This window comes from Eleutherodactylus coqui, chromosome 3 (genome assembly GCF_035609145.1).
Source record: "Eleutherodactylus coqui strain aEleCoq1 chromosome 3, aEleCoq1.hap1, whole genome shotgun sequence".
In the NCBI taxonomy this organism is placed as follows: Eukaryota; Metazoa; Chordata; class Amphibia; order Anura; family Eleutherodactylidae; genus Eleutherodactylus; species Eleutherodactylus coqui.
The window spans coordinates 1730542-1756177 of NC_089839.1; the positions used below are offsets into that span (position 1 = coordinate 1730542).

The 25636-nt window shown below is 49.1% G+C and overlaps 1 protein-coding gene across 2 annotated transcripts in view; it reads left to right on the forward strand.

The window, feature by feature from the left end:
* Positions 1–25636, forward strand: part of TATDN3 (TatD DNase domain containing 3) — a 56517-nt gene that overhangs the window by 20878 nt on the left and 10003 nt on the right. The window contains exons 5-9 of one of the 2 annotated variants that reach the window (XM_066595053.1): positions 5821–5883; positions 7945–8054; positions 9159–9214; positions 9325–9437; positions 24578–24658. In XM_066595053.1, coding sequence (XP_066451150.1) covers positions 5821–5883; positions 7945–8054; positions 9159–9214; positions 9325–9437; positions 24578–24658 — 423 coding nt within the window. The remainder of the gene's footprint in view (positions 1–5820; positions 5884–7944; positions 8055–9158; positions 9215–9324; positions 9438–24577; positions 24659–25636) is intronic. The other variant, XM_066595054.1, reaches the window with a different exon arrangement.

Sequence of the window (25636 nt, forward strand, 5' to 3'; positions counted from 1 at the left end):
CCTCCTCTTCCAATTGCCCTCTCTCCGTATTCTGCCGCCTCCTCTTCCAATTGCCCTCTCTCCGTATTCTGTCGCCTTCTCTTCCAATCGCCCTCTCTCCGTATTCTGCCGCCTTCTCTTCCAGTTGCCCTCTCTCCGTATTCTGGAGCTCTCTCTTCCAGTTGCCCTCTCTCCGTATTCTGTCGCCTTCTCTTCCAGTTGCCCTCTCTCCGTATTCTGCCGCCTTCTCTTCCAGTTGCCCTCTCTCCGTATTCTGCCGCCTCCTCTTCCAGTTGCCCTCTCTCCGTATTCTGTCGCCTTCTCTTCCAGTTGCCCTCTCTCTGTATTCTGTCGCCTTCTCTTCCAGTTGCCCTCTCTCCGTATTCTGGAGCTCTCTCTTCCAGTTGCCCTCTCTCCGTATTCTGTCGCCTTCTCTTCCAGTTGCCCTCTCTCCGTATTCTGCCGCCTTCTCTTCCAGTTGCCCTCTCTCCGTATTCTGCCGCCTCCTCTTCCAGTTGCCCTCTCTCCGTATTCTGTCGCCTTCTCTTCCAGTTGCCCTCTCTCTGTATTCTGTTGCCTTCTCTTCCAGTTGCCCTCTCTCCGTATTCTGGAGCTCTCTCTTCCAGTTGCCCTCTCTCCGTATTCTGTCGCCTTCTCTTCCAGTTGCCCTCTCTCCGTATTCTGTCGCCTTCTCTTCCAATTGCCCTCTCTCCGTATTCTGGAGCGCCCTCTAAAGGCCGCTTCCACCATTGGAGTGGATATTGCTTCTCTTTGACCAGTGACTGCCTTATATGTCTCTACATCCGCACAATCTCGTTTCATCCTGGTGAATTGCCCTCAGGGGATTCGGTTTTCCAACATCTCGCATGGCAACTTCTGCAGTTAACATAACTAGTCGCATCAGTGGTTTTTTAAAGTTTGCGTCTTCATTTTTGCTCCCCTGATGTTAACTTCACACCTAATACTGGCCCTGCATGGATTGTACTCCCCGAAGAGCTGCAGACCCCGACCGTTTGTGTTCAGTCCTTTCCATATTAAAAAGATGTCATCTATAAACCTGCAGTAAAATGTTATATTCGGGGTTAAAATGTTTTCCTCCAAGGCCCCCATAAATAACTGGCGTACGCCGGGGTGAATCTTGTCCCCATCGCGGTCCCTTTTTTTAAAATAAAAAATAAATTTTTATAAATAAAATAATTATTTTTTAAAATGAACCGAATTCCTTCTAAGATAAAAGCTTTCTGTCCCTCCGGCATCGCCGTCTCAGTCTGACCCTGTCCCTCCGGCATCGCCGTCTCAGTCTGACCCTGTCCCTTCACTGTGGGGGTGTTAGAGTACAACGATTTACCATCAAGTGTACATAAGATGCCGTCGTCATCCCACTCTATTGTGTCTTTAATATAAGCCGGGAGTTTACTGCCCTCTGTGGGATGTCGGCGCTGGTTATGGAGCCCCCTCCCACTATTATCGGGCGTCCTGGCGGGGCTAATCCCTCCTTGTGGACCTCAGGTTGACGTATTAATATAAAATGTCTCTCTTTTTTACACAATTCTATTCTAAGGCTTTATTAACCCTACGTCAGTAGTGGGGTTGTGGTCCAACGACCGTAGTACTCCATCATTCAGGATTCGTAGGGCCTCTTTCTCATAGTATTCGGAGTCCATAATGACTGTGGCGCCCCCTGTGTCCGCCGCCTTAATAACGATGTCCCTATTCCCCGCCAAGGTTAATAAAATATTTTTTGTTGTTTCAATTCAAAGTTCGTTTATGTTGTGTTTCACATAATTTAGTAAAATCACTTAAAACTTTTTGGTAAAAACTTTCTAAAAACTTTCCTTTACTCTCTGTTGGATAAAATCCACTTTTTGGTTTAAGGTTAGTTCTAATTGGTTCTAATCGTTATATTCTAATTCAATCTCATTCATTAATTTAGGGTCCGCTTTCTGCCTGATTTCCTAAAGTCTCTTGATTGTGAGTTTTTTAACATATTGGTTCAAATCTATAAATAAATCGAATCAATTAGCTGGGGGGGGCGGCTATATGACATTCCTCGGCCCCTTCCCCTCGCCGGCCCCCTTGCCCTCGCCGGCCCCCTTGCCCTCGCCGGCCCCCTTGCCCTCGCCGGCCCCCTTGCCCTCGCCGGCCCCCTTGCCCTCGCCGGCCCCCTTGCCCTCGCCGGCCCCTCTTTGAGAGGATGCTTCGGTATCCTTCTGTTTGGGGGGTTTTCATTGGTGTATAAAATTGGTTTATTTTTGTTTTTCTTTTTGGTGTAGACATTGATTTGATGTTTTGCTGAAGTGCTGCGTGTGATTCTCGAGCTCTCGATTGGTGGTAATGAGATCTGATTCTTCTCTAACTTGTTGGGTGTCTCGTTTTCCAACCTCTCCATTGTCCCATCTCTTATCCCGACAGCCTGGGTCTCGGGGTCTTTTTCCTTTATTTCTTCTCCAGCCTCTCTAACTCCGTATTTGATGGAGGGGTGTTCGTCCGCTGCTTCTCAATTCTTCCATCAAACTTGTTGTGGATATTAGGCTGCATTCACACAGGGCCGATCCGCCCGCGGCCGCTAATCTCGGGATTAGCCAGCCATGTGGATGAGATTTCTCAGAAACTTCGTCCACACGGGACGGCTAGTCCACTGCGGTAAATCTGGTTGAAACCGCGGCTGCGTCCGCCGCGGTTTCAAAAGATGCAGCATGTCTATTTACTTTTTTTGTTTGTTTGTTTATTTTCGTCACGGCCGCGCTCTCCTCTATGGGAGCGCCGGCCGCAACGGAAAAGCATGCGGCCGAGCCGCTTCAAAGCCGCCGCCGCTTAACCCCTTGAGTGGCACGCCCGGAAATTTTCCGGGACAAGCTCCACTGCCCATAGCGACATAGCCCGGGCTATGTATCACTATGGGAGCTGCAGAGCACAATGCCACAAGCTGTGACAGTGTGCTCTGCCTGCACAGACCCGGAGAGAACAAAGCAAGGGCTTTGAAAAACCAGCAGAAGATATTGCAGATATGCCAGCAATCTCCTGCTTTGTTTACAAGTTGCCATAGAGACCATCGGCTTGTCAGAAGCAAGCCGATGGTCTCTGTGGCAGGGAGAGCTTGGTGCTTGGCTATCAGAGGACAGCTAGGTACCTGCTCTTACAGCAGAGATCAGAGAAAACCTCCGATCTCTACTGTGTTAACCCTTTACATGCTGCAGTCTATGTGACTGCAGCATGTAAAGGGTTGTCACTGCAGCATGTAAAGGGCTGTCACCATCGGACCCCGGAATGTGATCAGGGGTCCTGATGGGTCCCTGTGGAAGTCCCCTAAAGGGACAAAAAAAAAAAAAAAGTAAAAAAATATAAAAACACTTGTCTCCCTTTACTTTGTAAAAAATCAAAAATACAATCACACATGTGGTATCCGTGTGCGTCGTAATGACCCAGAGAAGGAAGTTAGTACATTATTTAACCCCTTAATGACATGGCCCCTTTTTTTCTTTTTTCCCCATTTCTGTTTTTCCTCCCCCCTGTTTAAAAAATCACAACTTGTCCCGCAAAAAACAAGCCCTCATACGGCCGTGTCAATGGAAAAATGAAAAAGTTATGGCTCTTGGGACGCAACTGCAAAACTAGTTGAAATTCAATGATTAGACCATTTTAAAAAACCTGCCCTGGTGGGCACAACAGGGTGGTAGGAAACCCGCCACTCAAGGGGTTAAACCGCGGCGGTTCTCCCGGCGGAAATCTCGCAGTTTTTGCTGCGGCCAAACTGCGAGATTTCCGACAGGAATCCGCCCTGTGTGAACCCAGCCTAAGACTTAACCCCTTCATGACACGGCCTATTTTGGGCTTAAGGACGCAACAATATTTGGCGGATTTTCTTCTCCGTTTATCAAAAGCCATAACTTTTTTATTTTTCCGTCGACGCGGCCGTATGAGGGCTTGTTTTTTGCGTGGCGAACTGTAGTTTTTATCGGTGCCATTCTTGGGTACACAGACTATATTGTAAAACTTTTATTTTTTTTTTTAATGATAGCAGGGAGAGAAAACGCATCAATTCTGCCATAGATTTTATTTTTTTTTACAGTGTTAATCATGCAGCATAAATGAGACATTGCATTTTTTCTGCGGACCGGTATGGTTACAGCGATACCAAAACTCTTACATTTTTGAATTTTTTTTTCCACTTTTCTGCAATAAAAACCCTTTTTTTGGAAATCTTTTCTTTTTTTTCTAAATCTCTGCATTCAAAGTCCTGTAAGTTTTTTATTTTTTGATGTACGGAGCTCTGTGGGGGCTTATTTTTTGTGAGACGAGCTGTAGATTATACTGGTACCATTTCGGGGTTCATACGGCTTTTTTGATCACTTTCATTGCATTTTTAGTGAGGCAAAATGCTAAAAATTAGCATTTTGCCTCAGTTTTTTAGCGGGTTTTTTTTGTGTTTTTTCCGTGCACAGTCAAAAGCATGTGCAACTTATTGTACGCGTCGTTACGGACGCGACAATACCAAATATGTGGGGTTTTATATATTTTTACCTTTTTTTATGCTAATCGAGGGAGAAGAAGGCTTTGGTCGGCGCCATGGAGACGGGGACGCCAGCAACGGAACAGGTAAGTGTATAACTTCTGTATGGCTCATAATTAATGCACAATGTACATTACAAAGTGCATTAATATGGCCATACAGAAATGTATAACCCACTTGCTGCCGCGGGACAACCCCTTTAATATGGCCATACAGAAGTGTATAACCCCACTTGCTGCCGCGGGACACCCCTTTAATATGGCCATACAGAAGTGTATAACCCCACTTGCTGCCGCGGGACAACCCCTTTAAGTCTGATCCAATTTGTCCCAGAGTGAAACGCACTTGTCTGATTCATATTGTGGGGTGCGTGATGACGTGGAGACGCGGTGGTGTATCCCAGAGCTCCGAGCACCACGTGATGCGGTGACGGAGGTCTAGACGTGCTGACGCGGTACGCCGTGACGCTTCATGCCATACATGATGACGTGGAGACGCGGTGGTGTATCCGAGCTCCGAGCACCACGTGATGCAGTGACGGAGGTCTAGCCGTGCTGACGCGATACGCCGTGACGCTTCATGCCATACGTGATTCCCGGGACCTCGGAACGTAGTGACGTGCATCCAGATGAGATGGACGTCGCACTCTATGAGCTTGAGAACGCGCCGACGACCCACCACTCCCTCCCCCCAAGGGGATTCAGAAGGACAAACACCGGGGTTTAGGCAGGTAAAACCTCTATGTATATATATATATCTACTGTTTTAAGTGCTTCTTCTGACTTGATACGGGTACATTGTGCTCCGGAAGGCTTGTCGTTATACCATTGTCTGGTTGACTTTAAATAAAACTCCTGGCTGAAGGAAGAATCTTTGGTGGCTGCACAGGAGGGCGAACATTGGACATCATAAGCCCCTCCCCCAAAGGGAGGCTCCTCCTTTACACCGTGTCTTATAAGTTGGTTCTGTGAGCGCAGGAAAGAATGCTTTATTAAAGGATTATTTCTTTGCAAACCCCCTAAAGGGACATAAAAGATGGAAAGAAAAAAAACTTTTTGCAGTTTCCCTTCTTTTGTTTAAAAAAAATAAAAAAGCCAGTTGGACATGGGCGCACCCGGGGCGACTGCTTATACTACACAGCAAAGGAAAATGAAGCCAAAATGCCTTTTCTGTTCATTTTGTGGGGTGACGGCCGCTGCGGGCGCTTTAAGAGACGGCATACTGAGTGTCTCCAGGCAAACAACTATGGAGCGGCCGGAGAGGGTTTGTGACAATGTAACAGCCTTTATCTTTCTGGATGTATGTTAACTCCGCCCACTCTGTTTTCCCAGGACCTGGAAGATGCGCTGCCGGTGATAGAGCGCTACAGAGACGACCTGGTGGCCATTGGCGAGGTACCGCGCACTCTTAGTAGTATCACTCTTGCTCCGCCTGCTGCGGGACGGTCGAGACGCTCTTTGCATCATTCCGGCTTCTGCAGTTTACCTCTGATAATCTGAGAGGAGGTTCGGCTCTTGGGCGGCCAGAAAGCTTAGATATTGTCTGTTTCAACGAAGAAGACCACCATAACCCACAGGGGGTTATGCTGGTGTGGGGGCAGCAGGTCTGTCTACTGTATGCAGTGAGCTCCCCCTAGTGGTGGCTGTATCATTTATTGGGGTTACTCCCCCAACTCCCGCTTGTACTACAACTCCCAGCACCCCCATTGGAGTGAATGAACTTCACTTAATAATAAAAGAATAGAAGGAAACCAATGTGGCTCCACAAGATGGTAAGGGGGCAATAAGCGAAAAAAAGGAAGCGTTCAAACTACTAAAGGAAGAAGGCGGCGAAGAAGCGCTAAAATCATACAGGGAAAAAAACTAAATATGTAAGGAAAAGATCAAAACTGCCGAGGAGGCAGAAAGACTGATCGCCGAAGAGAGCAAAAAGAACCCCAAACTATTCTTCAGCTATATTAACAGCAAAAGGATTTGCAGGCAGAGCGCTGGCCCTTTAACAAATAATGCAGGAGAAATCATTGAAGATAATGGAGGGAAGGCAAATCTATTAGTTTTTTTTCTAGTGTATTCACGAAGAAAATGAAATGTCACACAAGATGCAGGGGGATAAAACAAACCCCCCACTAAATATCGCATGCCTAACACAGAATCGCCAGGCCCAGATGAAATACACCCAAGGGGTCTAAGGGAACTAAGTGATGTGATAGACAGACCACTATTTCATATATTTAGGGACACTATAGAGACCGGGGTTGTACCATTGGATTGGCGCATTGCCAATGTGGTTCCAATATACTATTCTAGAAGTGAGCCTGGTAACTACAGGCCAGTAAGTCTCACTTCAGTAACTGGAAAAATATTCGAGCGGTTTCTGAGAGACGCCATCCTAGATCACCTCAAGGAGAACAACGGAATAACTCCTCACCAGCATGGATTCATGAGGGGGCCATCATGTCAGACCAATCTCGTATAGGCCCCACATGGAATACTGCGCACAGTTCTGGACACCGGTACTCAAGAGGGATGTTGCAGCGCTTGAGGGGGTTCAAAGAAGGGCAACTATACTAATACATGGAATGAAGGGACTGGAATACCCAGAGAGGCACCAAAACTGGGATTATTCACCCCGGAAAACAGGCGGCTAAGGGGCGACCAAATAATTATGTATAAATACATGAGGGGACGATACAAGGATCTCTGCCAGGATCTGTTTATACCCAGGACTGCGACGGTAACAAGAGGGCATCCGCTACGATTAGAGGAAAGCAGGCTTCATCACCAACATAGAAGGGGATTCTTTACTGTAAGAGCAGTGAGACTGTGGAACTCTCTGCCTGAGGACGTGGTGATGGCGGGATCCATAGAGGAGTGTAAGAGGGACTAGATGTCTTTCTATGATATTACAGGATACAGACATTAGGTGACCAGCGGGGTTGGTGATCCGGGTCTTACAGACAGGGAGGAACTATCAGATAGTGATCCAAGGATTATTCTGACTGCCATTATGGAGTCGGGAAGGAATTTTTCCCCCAATTCGGCTAAATTGGCTTCTCCCTCATTGTGTTTTTTGCCTTCCTCTGGATCAACAAGGGGGGTGGAAACAGGCTGAACTGGATGGAAGCTGTCTCCCTTCAGTCTAACATACTGTGATTCTCTTCTTGGGGCGCCCATTGATCATCTTAGCTATGAAGGGTATTTGGAGCTTTGTGTCATGAAACCAAGCTTTACCGACTAGCAGAAGACAGACGTTGTGGTCTTGGAAACCCCATTTGATGTGACAGGGTGGTCTCATTACCCCAGACCCTTGTTAGCTGGAGTGCTGATGCCCCCAATCATCCGGCTATTCCCAATTGTCTTGTAACCATCACTGGCACTGTGATCTGATATGGGTCCATCTGTGGTCATTCAATCACCTGTATCCTCTCATCCGTGTTTATTAATGTTGTTTGATAGGTGGGTTTGGATTTCACTCCAAGGATAGCGAAGACGGACGAGCAGAAGGAGGAGCAGCGACAAGTGTTTATCAGACAGATCCAGCTGGCAGCACGGCTCAACCTGCCCCTGTAAGCACTGGCATGGCTCGGCCTGCCCCTGTAAGCACTGGCATGGCTGGGCCTGCCCCTGTAAGCACTGGCATGGCTGGGCCTGCCCCTGTAAGCACTGGCATGGCTCGGCCTGCCCCTGTAAGCACTGGCATGGCTCGGCATGCCCCTGTAAGCACTGGCATGGCTCGGCCTGCCCCTGTAAGCACTGGCATGGCTCGGCCTGCCCCTGTAAGCACTGGCATGGCTCGGCCTGCCCCTGTAAGCACTGGCATGGCTGGGCCTGCCCCTGTAAGCACTGGCATGGCTGGGCCTGCCCCTGTAAGCATCGGCATGGCTCGGCATGCCCCTGTAAGCACTGGCATGGCTCGGCATGCCCCTGTAAGCACTGGCATGGCTCAACCTGCCCCTGTAAGCACTGGCATGGCTCGGCCTGCCCCTGTAAGCACTGGCATGGCTCGGCCTGCCCCTGTAAGCACTGGCATGGCTCGGCCTGCCCCTGTAAGCACTGGCATGGCTCGGCCTGCCCCTGTAAGCACTGGCATGGCTGGGCCTGCCCCTGTAAGCACTGGCATGGCTCGGCATGCCCCTGTAAGCACTGGCATGGCTCGGCCTGCCCCTGTAAGCACTGGCATGGCTCAACCTGCCCCTGTAAGCACTGGCATGGCTCGGCCTGCCCCTGTAAGCACTGGCATGGCTCGGCCTGCCCCTGTAAGCACTGGCATGGCTCGGCCTGCCCCTGTAAGCACTGGCATGGCTCGGCCTGCCCCTGTAAGCACTGGCATGGCTCGGCCTGCCCCTGTAAGCACTGGCATGGCTCGGCCTGCCCCTGTAAGCACTGGCATGGCTGGGCCTGCCCCTGTAAGCACTGGCATGGCTCGGCCTGCCCCTGTGAGCACTGGCATGGCTCGGCCTGCCCCTGTGAGCACTGGCATGGCTCGGCCTGCCCCTGTGAGCAGCGGCATGGCTCGGCCTGCCCCTGTGAGCAGCGGCATGGCTGGGCCTGCCCCTGTGAGCAGCGGCATGGCTCGGCCTGCCCCCGTGCACACCGCCACTAATTCAGTACACTGTCTGCGCTTGTTATTTGCCTTGTTTTACAAGTGTTGGTTTTTCTTCTCCCTTCAGAAATGTTCACTCCCGTTCAGCTGGAAGACCGACTATTAACCTCCTGAAGGAACAAGGTGCGGCGCTCTTCACAAACGGCTGACACTAGTAGCTTCCCGCACCCACACTGAAACGCTTCATCAGCCGCAGACCGCAAGACATTCACATGTCCTATTCCATCTATCAGGCGCTGAACATGTCCTCCTTCATGCATTTGATGGGAAGCCGTCGGTGGCCATGGAAGGAGTTAAAGCGGGATTCTTCTTCTCTATTCCCCCATCTATCATCAGAAGCGACCAGGTAACAAGAAGAAGGATGAGTGCAATCTGTCAGAACCCCATATAACCAACCACGTAGAAGTATAACCGGCATAGCATGTTGTGTACATTACTTATCCTGCATTATACTCCAGAGCTGCGCTCACTATTCTGCTGGTGGAGTCACAGTGTACATACATTACTTATCCTGTACTGACCCTGAGTTACATCCTGTATTATACTCCACGCTGCACTCACTATTCTGCTGGTGGAGTCACTGTGTACATACATTACTTATCCTGCACTGACCCTGAGTTACATCTGTATTATACCCCAGAGCTGCACTCACTATTCTGCTGCTGGTGGAGTCACTGTGTACATACATTACTTATCCTGTACTGCTCCTGGGTTACATCCTGTATTATACCCCAGAGCTGCACTCACTATTCTGCTGCTGGTGGAGTCACTGTGTGCATACATTACTTATCCTGTACTGCTCCTGAGTTACATCCTGTATTATACCTCAGAGCTGCACTCACTATTCTGCTGGTGGAGTCACTGTGTACATACATTACTTATCCTGTACTGATCCTGAGTTACATCCAGTATTATACTCCAGAGCTGCATTCACTATTCTGCTGGTGGAGTCACTGTGTACATACATTACTTATCCTGTACTGCTCCTGAGTTACATCCTGTATTATACCTCAGAGCTGCATTCACTATTCTGCTGGTGGAGTCACAGTGTACATACATTACTTATCCTGTACTGACCCTGAGTTACATCCTGTATTATACTCCACGCTGCACTCACTATTCTGCTGGTGGAGTCACTGTGTACATACATTACTTATCCTGCACTGACCCTGAGTTACATCTGTATTATACCCCAGAGCTGCACTCACTATTCTGCTGCTGGTGGAGTCACTGTGTACATACATTACTTATCCTGTACTGCTCCTGGGTTACATCCTGTATTATACCCCAGAGCTGCACTCACTATTCTGCTGCTGGTGGAGTCACTGTGTGCATACATTACTTATCCTGTACTGCTCCTGAGTTACATCCTGTATTATACCTCAGAGCTGCACTCACTATTCTGCTGGTGGAGTCACTGTGTACATACATTACTTATCCTGTACTGATCCTGAGTTACATCCAGTATTATACTCCAGAGCTGCATTCACTATTCTGCTGGTGGAGTCACTGTGTACATACATTACTTATCCTGTACTGATCCTGAGTTACATCCAGTATTATACTCCAGAGCTGCATTCACTATTCTGCTGGTGGAGTCACTGTGTACATACATTACTTATCCTGTACTGATCCTGAGTTACATCCTGTATAATACTCCAGAGCTGCATTCACTATTCTGCTGCTGGAGTCACTGTGTACATACATTACTTATCCTATACTGCTCCTGAGTTACATCCTGTATTATACTGCAGAGCTGCACTCACTATTCTGCTGGTGGAGTCACTGTGTACATAGATTACTTATCCTGTACTGCTCCTGAGTTACATCCTGTATTATACCCCAGAGCTGCACTCACTATTCTGCTGGTGGAGTCACTGTGTACATACATTACTTATCCTGCACTGACCCTGAGTTACATCTGTATTATACCCCAGAGCTGCACTCACTATTCTGCTGGTGGAGTCACTGTGTACATACATTACTTATCCTGTACTGCTCCTGAGTTACATCCTGTATTATACTCCAGAGCTGCACTCACTATTCTGCTGGTGGAGTCACTGTGTACATACATTACTTATCCTGTACTGCTCCTGAGTTACATCCTGTATTATACTCCAGAGCTGCACTCGCTATTCTGCTGGTGGAGTCACTGTGTACATACATTACTTATCCTGTACTGCTCCTGAGTTACATCCTGTATTATACTCCAGAGCTGCACTCACTATTCTGCTGGTGAAGTCACTGTGTACATACATTACTTATCCTGTACTGATCCTGAGTTACATCCTGTATTATCCTCCAGAGCTGCACTCACTATTCTGCTTGTAGAGTCACTGTGTACATACATTACTTATCCTGTACTGCTCCTGGGTTACATCCTGTATTATACCCCAGAGCTGCACTCACTATTCTGCTGCTGGTGGAGTCACTGTGTGCATACATTACTTATCCTGTACTGATCCTGAGTTGCATCCTGTATTATACTCCAGAGCTGCGCTCACTATTCTGCTGGTGGAGTCACTGTATACATACATTACTTATCCTCTACTGACCCTGAGTTACATCCTGTATTATACTCCAGAGCTGCACTCCCTATTCTGCTGCTGGAGTCACTGTGTACATACATTACTTATCCTGTACTGCTCCCGAGTTACATCCTGTATTATACTCCAGAGCTGCACTCGCTATTCTGCTGGTGGAGTCACTGTGTACATACATTACTTATCCTGTACTGCTCCTGAGTTACATCCTGTATTATACTCCAGAGCTGCACTCACTATTCTGCTGGTGAAGTCACTGTGTACATACATTACTTATCCTGTACTGATCCTGAGTTACATCCGGTATTATACTCCAGAGCTGCACTCGCTATTCTGCTGCTGGTGGAGTCACTGTGTACATACATTACTTATCCTGTACTGCTCCTGAGTTACATCCTGTATTATACTCCAGAGCTGCACTCACTATTCTGCTGGTGGAGTCACTGTGTACATACATTACTTATCCTGTACTGCTCCTGAGTTACATCCTATATTATACCCCAGAGCTGCACTCACTATTCTGCTGGTGGAGTCACTGTGTACATACATTACTTATCCTGTACTGCTCCTGAGTTACATCCTGTATTATACCCCAGAGCTGCACTCACTATTCTGCTGGTGGAGTCATTGTGTACATACATTACTTATCCTGTACTGCTCCCGAGTTATATCCTGTATTATACTCCAGAGCTGCACTCACTATTCTGCTGGTGGAGTCACTGTATACATACATTACTTATCCTGTACTGACCGTGAGTTACATCCTGTATTATACTCCAGAGCTGCACTCACTATTCTGCTGGTGGAGTCACTGTGTACATACATTACTTATCCTGTACTGCTCCTGAGTTACATCCTGTATTATACCCCAGAGCTGCACTCACTATTCTGCTGGTGGAGTCACTGTGTACATACATTACTTATCCTGTACTGATCCGGAGTTACATCCTGTATTATACCCCAGAGCTGCACTCACTATTCTGCTGGTGGAGTCACTGTGTACATACATTACTTATCCTGTACTGATCCCGAGTTACATCCTGTAATATCCTCCAGAGCTGCGCTCACTATTCTGTTACTGGAGTCGCTGTGTACATACATTACTTATCCTGTACTGATCCTGAGTTACATCCTGCATTATACTTCAGAGCTGCGCTCACTATTCTGCTGGTGGAGTCACTGTGTACATACATTACTTATCCTGTACAGATCCTGAGTTACATCCTGTATTATACCCCAGAGCTGCACTCACTATTCTGCTGGTGGAGTCACTGTGTACATACATTACTTATCCTGTACTGCTCCTGAGTTACATCCTGTATTATACTCCAGAGCTGCACTCACTATTCTGCTGGTGGAGTCACTGTGTACATACATTACTTATCCTGTACTGCTCCTCAGTTACATCCTGTATTATACTCCAGAGCTGCACTCACTATTCTGCTGGTGGAGTCACTGTGTACATACATTACTTATCCTGTACTGCTCCTGAGTTAGTTCCTGTAGATCTTTTATTATAAAAGTAAAAAACACAACAAAGACAAACTGTAACAATAATAACCATATAAAGCAATATAAGGCCCTTCCCCCACAGTCCGTGATCCATAAACAAAGTAAACGTCCATATCCGGGTTTCCCCCCGCCGTACACACCCACACACATACACACTCAACATATAACACAGTATACAACTATAACACAATATACAGGTATATACCTAAAGTATAAAACTAAGGAAACTATAACTACATAAACCCTGTAACCTATAACTCCAGGTCCAGCCGTGCCGCACTGTACCCACACAGAACAAAACTTAAGCAATAACATAAACAGCATAAATAACTGAAATAGCAACATAAATAACCAAATTCAAACAGAAAGACTGAGCCAAACTGGCATAAAAAACTAACTAAAAATATTTATTTTTTTTTTTTGGTCCCCAGTGCAGCTTGGGGGCCAAGCCTGCTCCACCAGTCCGTGCCCAGAGTTCAGTTCAGGACGTGCCAAGCCACACCAGGGTTTTTTTATTTTTTTATTAATGCCACACTGTGCCCGCCGCAGCTTGGGGGCCATGCCCGCTCCACCAGTCCGTGCCCAGAGTTCAATGTTCGGGACGTGCCAGGCTACAGCTCAAGGCGTGAACCCCACTCCCCCCAACTCCCCACCCAACCTACCTACCACCCAAAACGTGAATATATACAATATATACAAACCATAATACACTCCAATAACCAACATACATAATATATACTATATACATAACCCGAAAGCCTAAGGTCGGCTCTCCCGCAGCCCTACTTCATTCCATTTTGCCCAAACCAAAACAAAAGGCTTCATGGTGCCCTCACAGCCCCCCACCGGGATTGGAGGTGATAAGCCGGGCACAGACATGACAATGTACTATCCCTTGAATTTAAAAAAGGTTTCCCTATTCTCTCCCTAATTTGCCCTAGACTGTCCTTAGTCTGCCCCTCAGTCTGACCCTTCATAGAAACTGTCCCTGCCCTATCCCTCCTCTCTCCCTATCCTGTCCCTCCTCTCTCCCTACTCTGCCCCTAGAAGATTAAGAAAAGACTGTCCCTAACGAAAAACAAGCCCTCTCCATAGGAGAGAAGCCTTAGATGTGCCCAGCCTCTCATACTCCACAGAACGCACCTTCACCAGGTCACCCAGGATGTTCCTACATACCGTATCCACGGGGAGGACTTTCAGTTCCGTCAAAATCAGGCACCGTGCACTCCAGATGTGGAACCTGACCACTAGGCTAACTAGAAATAAAGTGCAGCGGTCCCTGCCACCAAGGCCTCTGAAGGCTCCATAAGCCCACTCCACGTAGGAGAGGTGTGCCAGCTGACGCCAGCCTATGGAGACCCCTACCCGTTGGTATACCTCTGTATTAAAGGAGCACTGAAGCAGGAAATGCTCCACGCTTTCCAGCATGTCGCTGCACTCCTGACGGGGGCAACCCCTGTCAATCAGAGGCCTGCTCTTCAAGTTACCCCTTACATACAGTCTCCCGTGAAAGCAGCGCCAAGCCAAGTCCCAAAACTTCAAGGGGACCTGGGTTGAATTCAGTAAACGTAACCCTCCCTCCAGGTCCCGACTTGGGCAGTCCTTGAGCGCCAGGGGCTTCTGGAAATGGGTCAACAGGACTCTTTCGTCGAGGAGCCTCCTCGTCAGAGTCCTGATCTCCCACATCCCCAGACCCCACCGGCGTATCACCTTCAGAACCAAGGTAGCGTAAGCCGGGAGATATCCGTGCTGCGTGCGAAGGTCCTTCACTCGCCCTCCTGTCTCCCATTCCTGGAAGAAGGGCCGAAACCATCCCCGGCAGGAGTAGACCCACGGAGGAGCCCTCTCTTGCCAGAGGTTGCCTATGTTGATCTTAAAAAAGGTGTCTACAAGAAACACCACAGGGTTGACCATAGACAACCCCCCTAGTCTCCTCGTGCGGTATGTAACATCTCTCCTGATCAGGTTCAACCTGTTCCCCCACAACATTAGGAAGAACAGGTTGTAGACCCGGGTCCAGAGAGGCTCTGGCAAAATGCATACGCTGCCCAGGTAGATGAATAAAGGGAGCAGGTATGTTTTGATCAAGCTAACTCTTTCCCGAAGGGTTAAAGACCAACCCTTCCACTGATTGACCTTGTGAGTGGCACCATCCAGCCTGTCTACCCAATTTTGCATGGGGTAATCCCCCTGGCCAAATTTGATGCCAAGAACTTTTGCTGAAGTCTGGGGCACCGGAAGAGTGTCCGGGAGATCAAACACAGGATCCCCCCTTCCTAACCAGAGACTCTCGCACTTATCCCAGTTGACCCTGGACCCAGATGCCTCTGAGTAGCCATCCACCTCTGACACCACAAACTCCGCCTCCTCCCTTGAGGATACGAAGAGCGTGACATCATCGGCGTATGCCACTGCCCTCAGGGTAGCCTCCGGCACCGCCCGGTCCATCCCGACCCCTGCTATAGGTCCACGATCAACCCTCCTAAGGAAGGGGTCTATCGCAAACACATACAACAGGGGACTTAGAGGACAGCCCTGACGGACACCGGACCCCACCTCGAAAGGGCGGCCAAGCCAACCGTTCACCAGCGGGAAAGTCTCAGCCCCTGCATACAATGTTCGCAGCCAATCAACAAACCCCACTGGCAGGCCGTATCTCAGAAGGACTGACCAGAGGTACTCGTGGTTAACCCGATCAAACGCTTTGGCCTGATCCAAGGACAGCAAGTACCCCTCCCAGTGACCAGCCCTACCCTGCTCCACTGCCTCCCGGACACCAAGAACAGCGCTAAAGGTGCTACGGCCTGGAACAGAGCAATGCTGGGCCCCCGAGAGGAGCTGGGGTGCAAACTTGACCAACCGATTAAACAGCACTTTTGCCAGAACCTTCCTGTCCGTATTGAGAAGTGCTATGGGACGCCAGTTCTCAATACGGCTCGAGTCTTTACCCTTTGACAGAAGGATCAAAGCTGACCTCCTCATTGACTTTGGCAGAGTGCCCAAGGAAAGACACTCATTTAATACCTCCGTCAAGAGGGGACTCAAGAGGTCCTTGAAGGTCTTATAATACTCGGATGTTAGTCCGTCCAGTCCTGGCGATTTTTTTGAGCCGGAGCCCATCAATCGCCAGTTTAACTTCCTCTATTCTGATCTCTCCTGTCAAAACATCAAGAGAGGTGTCTACCCCCGGCTCAGGGACAGTTTCAGCCAGGAAAGCCGACATCACTTCCGAATCTAGATCCCTCTTTCCCAAGAGTTGCGAGTAGTAGGATCTGACGACCTCCAGAATCCCTGATCTGGATCGATTCAGGGACCCCGTACTGTCAATCAGTCCAGTGACCACTTTACTATTCACTGACATCCTACAGTTTCTGTAAGGGTCGGGCGAGCGGTACTTCCCGAAATCCCTCTCAAAAACCAAGGATGCGTGTCTATCGTACTGGCACTTCTTGAGCAAAGATTTCACTCTGGAGATCTCCTCGCGGCTACCTCCAGTCGAAATGAGATGTTCGAGTTTCCTCCTCAGGCCGTTGTACAGGCGGTACCTGTCCAGGCATCTGAGGTTGGAGAGCTCTCGGAAGAACCTTGCCGCCCTTCTCTTGAACATCTCCCACCACTCTGACTTACTGCTACAGAGATCCAGTAATGGTACCTGGCTCTGCAGAAAATCCTCAAAGGACTGTCTTATCTCTGCTTCCTCCAGGAGTGATGAATTCAGTCTCCACAAACCTCTGCCCATCCGGGGGGTCTCTGCAACATTCAGAGAAAACAAAATTAGACAGTGGTCGGAGAATTCCACCTCAACAACGGACACTGGTGAAGAGATGGCTTCCTCCTTCAAATAAAACCTGTCTATTCTAGACCTGCTCTGACCTCTATAATAGGTGAACCCCTCGTGGCCTGGGGTGTGCCGGATGTGGACATCCACCAGGCGAGCCTCGCTAGCTACGCTATTAAGTGCGACGCTGTCAAAAGTCAACCGCCTGTCTGCAGAGCCTCCCCTATCGCGGGCTCTCGTGACTGCATTAAAGTCACCTCCAAAGACAACTTGGCGGCTGGTAAAAAGGTAGGGCTTGATCCTCATAAAGAGACTCTTCCTGTCCTTTTTTGACTGGGGACCATAGATGTTGACAAGTCTTAATTCTTGTCCCTTCATGAGGACATCTAAGATCAGGCACCTTCCCATTTCTAATTCAATTACTCGTCGGCATTCGACCGCTGCGGTAAAAAGTACCGCCACTCCGCTATACGGCTCGGCCGCAAGAGACCAGTAGGAAGGGCCTGACCTCCACTCCCTTTTTGCCTTATGTATGGCTGCCAAATCTGTCAGCCTGGTCTCCTGCAAAAATAAAATGTCGGCTTCAACGCGGCCGAGAAAATCAAAGGCCGCAAATCTAGCCGTATCCGACTTAATGCTGGCAACGTTAATTGATGCCAGAGTCAGCGGAGTGGGTGCCGCCATCATGAGTGATTAAATTAGACGGCTTTCTTCCTCACACCCGCTTCCTCGGGGTCAGAGGAAAGCCCCTTGCCTCTTTTTTTGGACACAGATGTGTCCATAGCAGGGGATCCCCCGACCCCGTCATCCTTGTTTCCAGGTTCCAGAGTAGCCTCCACCCCGGAAGGAACTATGCCTTCACGAGGTGGAGACTCAGCGCCCCCTGTTGACCCTTCCTTTGCCCTAGGAACCTTGCCCTCCGCCTCCCCCTCAGAAGAGGAGGAAGAGATGTCTTGGAGGGCTCGGAACCTATTGGAGAGTCCAACTGGAGGGGAGCAGGCTTCTCCTTCCAGTACTTGGCCCGGGGTGGGAGAAGATCTTGAATCCCCCCTTCGTTTCCTCCTCGTGGCACCTAGCTTACGCCGTTTCTCTAGCCACCTCTTGCCTTCCCCATCCACACTTTCACAGTGGGAGGAATCTGCAGAGTTGGTCTCCTCCCTCTGGATCCTCCTGTCCTCCTCATCTAAATCGCTGTCCCTCAAAGCCTCAGCCGTAAGATTTGCTTCTGGAACAGGGGCCACCATCGACCCACCTGCTGTGGGCGCTCCTGTCAGCTCCCTGCTCCGTCTGCGTTTCTCCTGACGCCTCTGCTCCGCAGGCGTCTTTTGCCGGTTCTTCCCTGGCTTCTGAGCTCCTCCACCTCTGCTGGTCCCCTCACCCCCGGAGGCCACCTCATGACCCCCATCCGTAGGTGCTGAAACCGCATTGGCAAAGGAGCGCGGACAGCGACTAAATGGGTGACCGAGGTCACCACACAGGTTACACCTAATCTCTGTACAGGAGGCGGCTAGATGACCCAGACCCCCACACAGAGCGCACTTCAAGGTCTTACAAGCGGCGCTCAAGTGTGAGGGGTCGCCGCACCTGTGGCAGAGCTTCGGCTGCCCCTGGTAAAAGGCCAAGATACGATCCCTGCCGAGGAAGGCTGCAGATGGTATGTGTGCCACTGAGTTACCTGAACGCTTCAGCTTGACCATGAACGTCCAGGCCCCAGACCATATGCCGTGCTCATCCCTGTTCTTTTGGGGCATCTCCGTCACCTCTCCATACCTACTGAGCCACGTCATGATGTCAAAGCAAGAAAGTGACTCGTTACGAGTCAAAACGGTCACCTTCTTGATACCGTTCTGGCGAGACACCACCTGGATGGCAAAGTCTCGCCAGCCGGGCTCGTTTTTCACCAGCTCGTAATTCCCCCAGAAGATTTCTAGGCCCTCTGGGCGAACGAAACTGATGTCAAACTCAGACGTGCCGTAAGGATGGATCAGGGCAAAGATGTCAACCGCCCTGAAGCCCATCTTCAGTAGAAGCTCCACTACCCTTGCCCTCGGGGGGCATGCATCATTGCCTCTCCAACGAAGACAGACCACATTCCTACGACCTGCGTCCTGCCCGGGTGTCGGTAGGGACCATGCGGTCTCCCCCCTTTGCTCTCGGAAGGCACCCAAGCCATGTCTCTCTTTCCAGAGAGATAGATCCACCTCTCTTCCTCCAACTGTGATTGTACTCTCCCCCTTCCGTAAAGCCTCCAGGAGACGCTGTTGCAAAACGCCCTCCCTAGAGCCTGGAGACAAGGAGGACCCCTCCCCTCCAGCGGCGACACTGGCATAACTCCTACCAGGTGTTGTCGCCGCTGGAGGGGCGACTGGAACCTGTAACCCCTCCTTCCTTACTACATTACTATCCCTTACTACATTACCATCCTTTAAACCTCCATCCAAACCAGCATCCACTTGTATGGCATCACCGTTGCCAGATGTAGCAGAGGCACAACCAGCACCCCCAGCATCCTTTCCCCCATCACCAGCATTCTCTCTCACATTCACTCCTTTAGCTGGATCTGGACTTTGGGTCTTGGCCTTTCCGGAGGTAGATGGAAGGACCTCATCAGTTTTGTTTTTATTCTTAGTCTTGTTTTTCCCTTTTTTCTTTTTGGTCTCCACATCGCTGGAAGCCCGGGATCCTGCTTGGCCAGGAGCCCCCTCCGCATCACAGGCCGCTCTTGCAATGTTGCCAGTGGCACCGCTGCCACCCTCCTTGCCATCACCTCGGTCACCTCCAGCTGTACTGGCCTTTCCTGCGCCATTCTTTCTGACCTCTCTGTCCCCATTACCAACTAACACAGGGACAGGGGGTCTGACCAGCTCGGCCCTTTTCTTCCCAACGCCCCGCTCCCGGCCCACCTCAGAGCCTGAGTTAGTGGGGTTCTTGGGGTCAGAGCCCTGATCCAACTTTTCAGCTGGACCAGCGCTCTCAGGGACCGACACAAACACCAGCTTCTCCTGCACCTTCTCTGGTTTCTTTTTCTTTTTATGGACCACAGAGTCCTTTTCTGGCATATCATTGCCGAATAAAAAGCCCCCCATATCCGGAGAGGCTTTCAGCTGTGGGGTCTTCTGCACTTGTAGTGCTCCTGTTTTCCTTCTCCCGTCCACCTCAGACTCCTCTGATGTTGGTGGCAGTTCTACCTCCTCAGGCTGGAGACTTCTGGCACTTGTGGTGCTGCTCTGGGTCAGTGATTGCTCACCAGAGCACACAGGCTGCTCCCCCAGACTCTCCTGCACATCCTCATACTCCTCTTCATCTGAGCTCTCACTATCGCTGGATGTATCGGTTTCCACGTGGTCACTGTGCCCTGCCGCCATTTTTGCAAACCGATCATCGTTGAGAAGTTTCTCCTTAAAGGGGCCGCTCTCCTCTAAGATTTTCTCTCTGACTTCTCGCCACATATTGATGCAGTCTCTGCAGTCTCTTATTGCCCTCCTGGCTATTGCTTTGTCCTCCTTGGACTTCTTCTGCTCTTTCATGAGCCGAGCAGATCTCAGTTTTCCCTTCTGCAGGACAATCATCTTGCCTGCAGTCTCATAGTCCTGCATGTGCTTTGCCAAGCGGGAGGCCAGGTCTATCACAGATTCCTCCTCCCGTCTATCACTCCATTTTGACACTTTTGCTTCTGTCTGTGGCTCACCTTTAATCTTGCGGGCCTGACTACGGGTCAAACCCTCGCCTGCTGCGACGTCCACCGTGGCCGCGCTGGCAAACCGGGCCGTGTCACTGCAGCCACGACCAGAGCCCGCTCTCCTTACCGTGCTGCTTGTGGCTCCTAGTCTTCTCTTTGCTGCTGGCTTCTCTGGCACCTGTAGCGAAGATGTTGTTGTCGCTGCTGTCGCTGATGCCGCCATCGCCGCCATCACTGCCCTCTCTCCCTCCGACCGAGATCGGAATGAGGAGGTGCGGGACTCCATTTCAAACACGCACCCGAGAAAGTGCACTCTTCCTGGGATCCCAGCTAGATCTTCACCTGGGACTCCTGACCACACCCTGGTTCCAGCAGAGCTCTCCAACAACCAACCTACTCCTGAGATGCACTCACTATTCTGCTGGTGGACTCACTGTGTACATACATTACTTATCCTGTACTGCTCCTGAGTTACATCCTGTATTATACCCCAGAGATGCACTCACTATTCTGCTGGTGGAGTCACTGTGTACATACATTACTTATCCTGTACTGATCCTGAGTTACATCCTGTATTATACTCCAGAGCTGCACTCACTATTCTGCCGGTGGAGTCACTGTGTACATACATTACTTATCCTGTACTGCTCCTGAGTTACATCCTGTATTATACCCCAGAGCTGCACTCACTATTCTGCTGGTGGAGTCACTGTGTACATACATTACTTATCCTGTACTGATCCTGAGTTACATCCTGTATTATACCCCAGAGCTGCACTCACTATTCTGCTGGTGGAGTCACTGTGTACATACATTACTTATCCTGTACTGATCCTGAGTTACATCCTGCATTATACCCCAGAGCTGCACTCACTATTCTGCTGGTGGAGTCACTGTATACATATATTACTGATCCTGTACTGCTCCTGAGTTACATTTTGTATTATACTGCAGAGCTGCACTCACTATTCTGCTGGTGGAGTCACTGTGTACATACATTACTTATCCTGTACTGCTCCTGAGTTACATCCTGTATTATACTCCAGAGCTGCACTCACTATTCTGCTGCTGGAGTTACTGTGTACATACATTACTTATCCTGTACTGCTCCTGAGTTACATCCTGTATTATACCCCAGAGCTGCACTCACTATTCTGCTGGTGGATTTACTATGTACATACATTACTTATCCTGTACTGCTCCCGAGTTACATCCTGTATTATACTCCAGAGCTGCACTCGCTATTCTGCTGGTGGAGTCACTGTGTACATACATTACTTATCCTGTACTGCTCCTGAGTTACATCCTGCATTATACCCCAGAGCTGCACTCACTATTCTGCTGGTGGAGTCACTGTATACATATATTACTGATCCTGTACTGCTCCTGAGTTACATTTTGTATTATACTGCAGAGCTGCACTCACTATTCTGCTGGTGGAGTCACTGTGTACATACATTACTTATCCTGTACTGATCCTGAGTTACATCCTGCATTATACCCCAGAGCTGCACTCACTATTCTGCTGGTGGAGTCACTGTATACATATATTACTGATCCTGTACTGCTCCTGAGTTACATTTTGTATTATACTGCAGAGCTGCACTCACTATTCTGCTGGTGGAGTCACTGTGTACATACATTACTTATCCTGTACTGATCCTGAGTTACATCCTGCATTATACCCCAGAGCTGCACTCACTATTCTGCTGGTGGAGTCACTGTATACATATATTACTGATCCTGTACTGCTCCTGAGTTACATTTTGTATTATACTGCAGAGCTGCTCTCACTATTCTGCTGGTGGAGTCACTGTGTACATACATTACTTATCCTGTACTGCTCCCGAGTTACATCCTGTATTATACTCCAGAGCTGCACTCGCTATTCTGCTGGTGGAGTCACTGTGTACATACATTACTTATCCTGTACTGCTCCTGAGTTACATCCTGTATTATACCGCAGAGCTGCACTCACTATTCTGCTGGTGGAGTCACTGTGTACATACATTACTTATCCTGTACTGCTCCTGAGTTACATCCTGTATTATACTCCAGAGCTGCACTCACTATTCTGCTGGTGGAGTCACTGTATACATACATTACTTATCCTGTACTGATCCTGAGTTACATCCTGTATTATACCCCAGAGCTGCACTCACTATTCTGCTGGTGGAGTCACTGTGTACATACATTACTTATCCTGTACTGCTCCTGAGTTACATCCTGTATTATAACCCAGAGCTGCACTCACTATTCTGCTGCTGGTGGAGTCACTGTGTACATACATTACTTATCCTGTACTGACCCTGAGTTACATCCTGTATTATACCCCAGAGCTGCACTCACTATTCTGCTGGTGGAGTCACTGTGTACATACATTACTTATCCTGTACTGACCCTGAGTTACATCCTGTATTATACCCCAGAGCTGCACTCACTATTCTGCTGGTGGAGTCATTGTGTACATACATTACTTATCCCGTACTGCTCCTGAGTTACATCCTGTATTATACCCCAGAGCTGCACTCACTATTCTGCTGGTGGAGTCACTGTGTACATACATTACTTATCCTGTACTGATCCTGAGTTACATCCTGTATTATACTGCAGAGCTGCACTCACTATTCTGCTGGTGGAGTCACTGTGTACATACATTACTTATCCTGTACTGATCCTGAGTTACATCCTGTATTATGCTGCAGAGCTGCACTCACTATTCTGCTGGTGGAGTCACTGTGTACATACATTACTTATCCTGTACTGCTCCTGAGTTACATCCTGTATTATACTGCAGGCTGCACTCACTATTCTGCTGGTGGAGTCACTGTGTACATACATTACTTATCCTGTACTGATCCTGAGTTACATCCTGTATTATACTGCAGAGCTGCACTCACTATTCTGCTGGTGGAGTCACTGTGTACATGCATTACTTATCCTGTACTGACCCTGAGTTACATCCTGTATTATACCCCAGAGCTGCACTCACTATTCTGCTGGTGGAGTCACTGTGTACATACATTACTTATCCTGTACTGATCCTGAGTTACATCCTGTATTATACCCCAGAGCTGCACTCACTATTCTGCCGGTGGAGTCACTGTGTATATACATTACTTATCCTGTACTGATCCTGAGTTACATCCTGTATTATACCCCAGAGCTGCGCTCACTATTCTGCTGGTGGAGTCACTGTGTACATACATTACTTATCCTGTACTGCTCCCGAGTTACATCCTGTATTATACTCCAGAGCTGCACTCACTATTCTGCTGCTAGTAGTCACTGTGTACATACATTACTTATCCTGTACTGACCCTGAGTTACATCCTGTATTATACTCCAGAGCTGCACTCACTATTCTGCTGGTGGAGTCACTGTGTACATACATTACTTATCCTGTACTGATCCTGAGTTACATCCTGTATTATACTGCAGAGCTGCACTCACTATTCTGCTGGTGAAGTCACTGTGTACATACATCACTTATCCTGTATTATACTGCAGAGCTGCACTCACTATTCTGCTGGTGAAGTCACTGTGTACATACATCACTTATCCTGTATTATACTCCAGAGCTGCACTCACTATTCTGCTGGTGGAGTCACTGTGTACATACTTTACTTATCCTGTACTGGTCCTGAGTTACATCTGTATTATACCCCAGAGCTGCACTCACTATTCTGCTGGTGGAGTCACTGTGTACATACATTACTTATCCTGTACTGATCCTGAGTTCCATCCTGTATTATACTCCAGAGCTGCGCTCACTATTCTGCTGGTGGAGTCACTGTGTGACTACTAACTTGTTGCATCATTAGATGAGTGATTTGTTTCGGGAGTCTCTTTGCAGGAATGCTGGGAGATGTCGGCTCTGAAGCCAGTGGGTAGTGAATGCAGCCATGTCTAGCATGTATTGTGTGAGCAGCAGTAATGGTGGCCGTGTGTCCTTTTCTTCCATGTGGTGTAAGAAGCAGCGACTGGTGCGGCAGCTTCCGCTGGAGAGCTTGTGCCTGGAGACGGACTGCCCGGCCCTGGGGCCCGAGAAGCAGGTAGGGGGGAGGGGTGGATGAGCTTCTCTGTGTTTTGCAGTCTAACTCCCCAAGGGCCTGAGATGCTGCAGCGCGGCCGCCGCTACGCTGTGTGCTCGCTAGTTGGCAGTTAAAGGGTTGCTACTTATGTAATAGAGGTAGATTCCTGAAAATAACCCTTCATCCGCCTCCCGTAGCTCCTCCCACCACTGCAGCTTTGGCGCCAGTTTTGTATTTACAGACTGCTGTTTATGGGATGTCACAAACTGCTGCAGCCAATCCCAGAGCTCGATGCTTCAAGCATGAGATCTGATTGGTTGTAGCAGTCTTGTCTCCTGTACAGAGGCTGACCCCACCGTGTCATGCGAGATGTCCGCTGCGGCGCCGGAGCGGTGGGAGGAGTTTATTATCCCATACATGGAGAGCAGGAATTGAGTCCACAACTGACTGGAGACCCTCTGACACCATCACCATGGTGACCGCTGGGAGGAAGTGGGGGCTTCCCGTGCTGCCTCTTGCAGAAGCTCCCTGCTGTAGAATGTGCGCCTTCCGTGAAGGCCAACATGAGTCGTTCCACTAAAGCTCTTCTAGGGTGTGATCGCCCCGCCGTCGGCTCTAGTTACACGCGTGCGTCCTCCCTGCCAGCGCTGTACAACATGCTGCGCTTCCGCATGACATAGGATCTCATACCAGACTTAGGGACAGTATGACCAAATCTGGGACTGACGAGGCAACTGTTAGGTGGATTCACAACTGGCTGAGTGGCCAAAGAGGGGTCATAAATGGCTGCACATCCAAGTGGAAGAATGTATCAAGTGGGGACCACAAGGCTCTGTCCTGGGCCCAGTGGTGGTCAACATTGTTATAAATGATCTGGAGAAGGGAATTGTGGGAAACTGATCTAATCTGCCAATGACACAAAGCTAGGAGGGATAGCTAACACTAGGGAAGAGAGAGGATTCAAAAAGATCTAGAAAAGCTTGCACAGTGGTCGGCGAC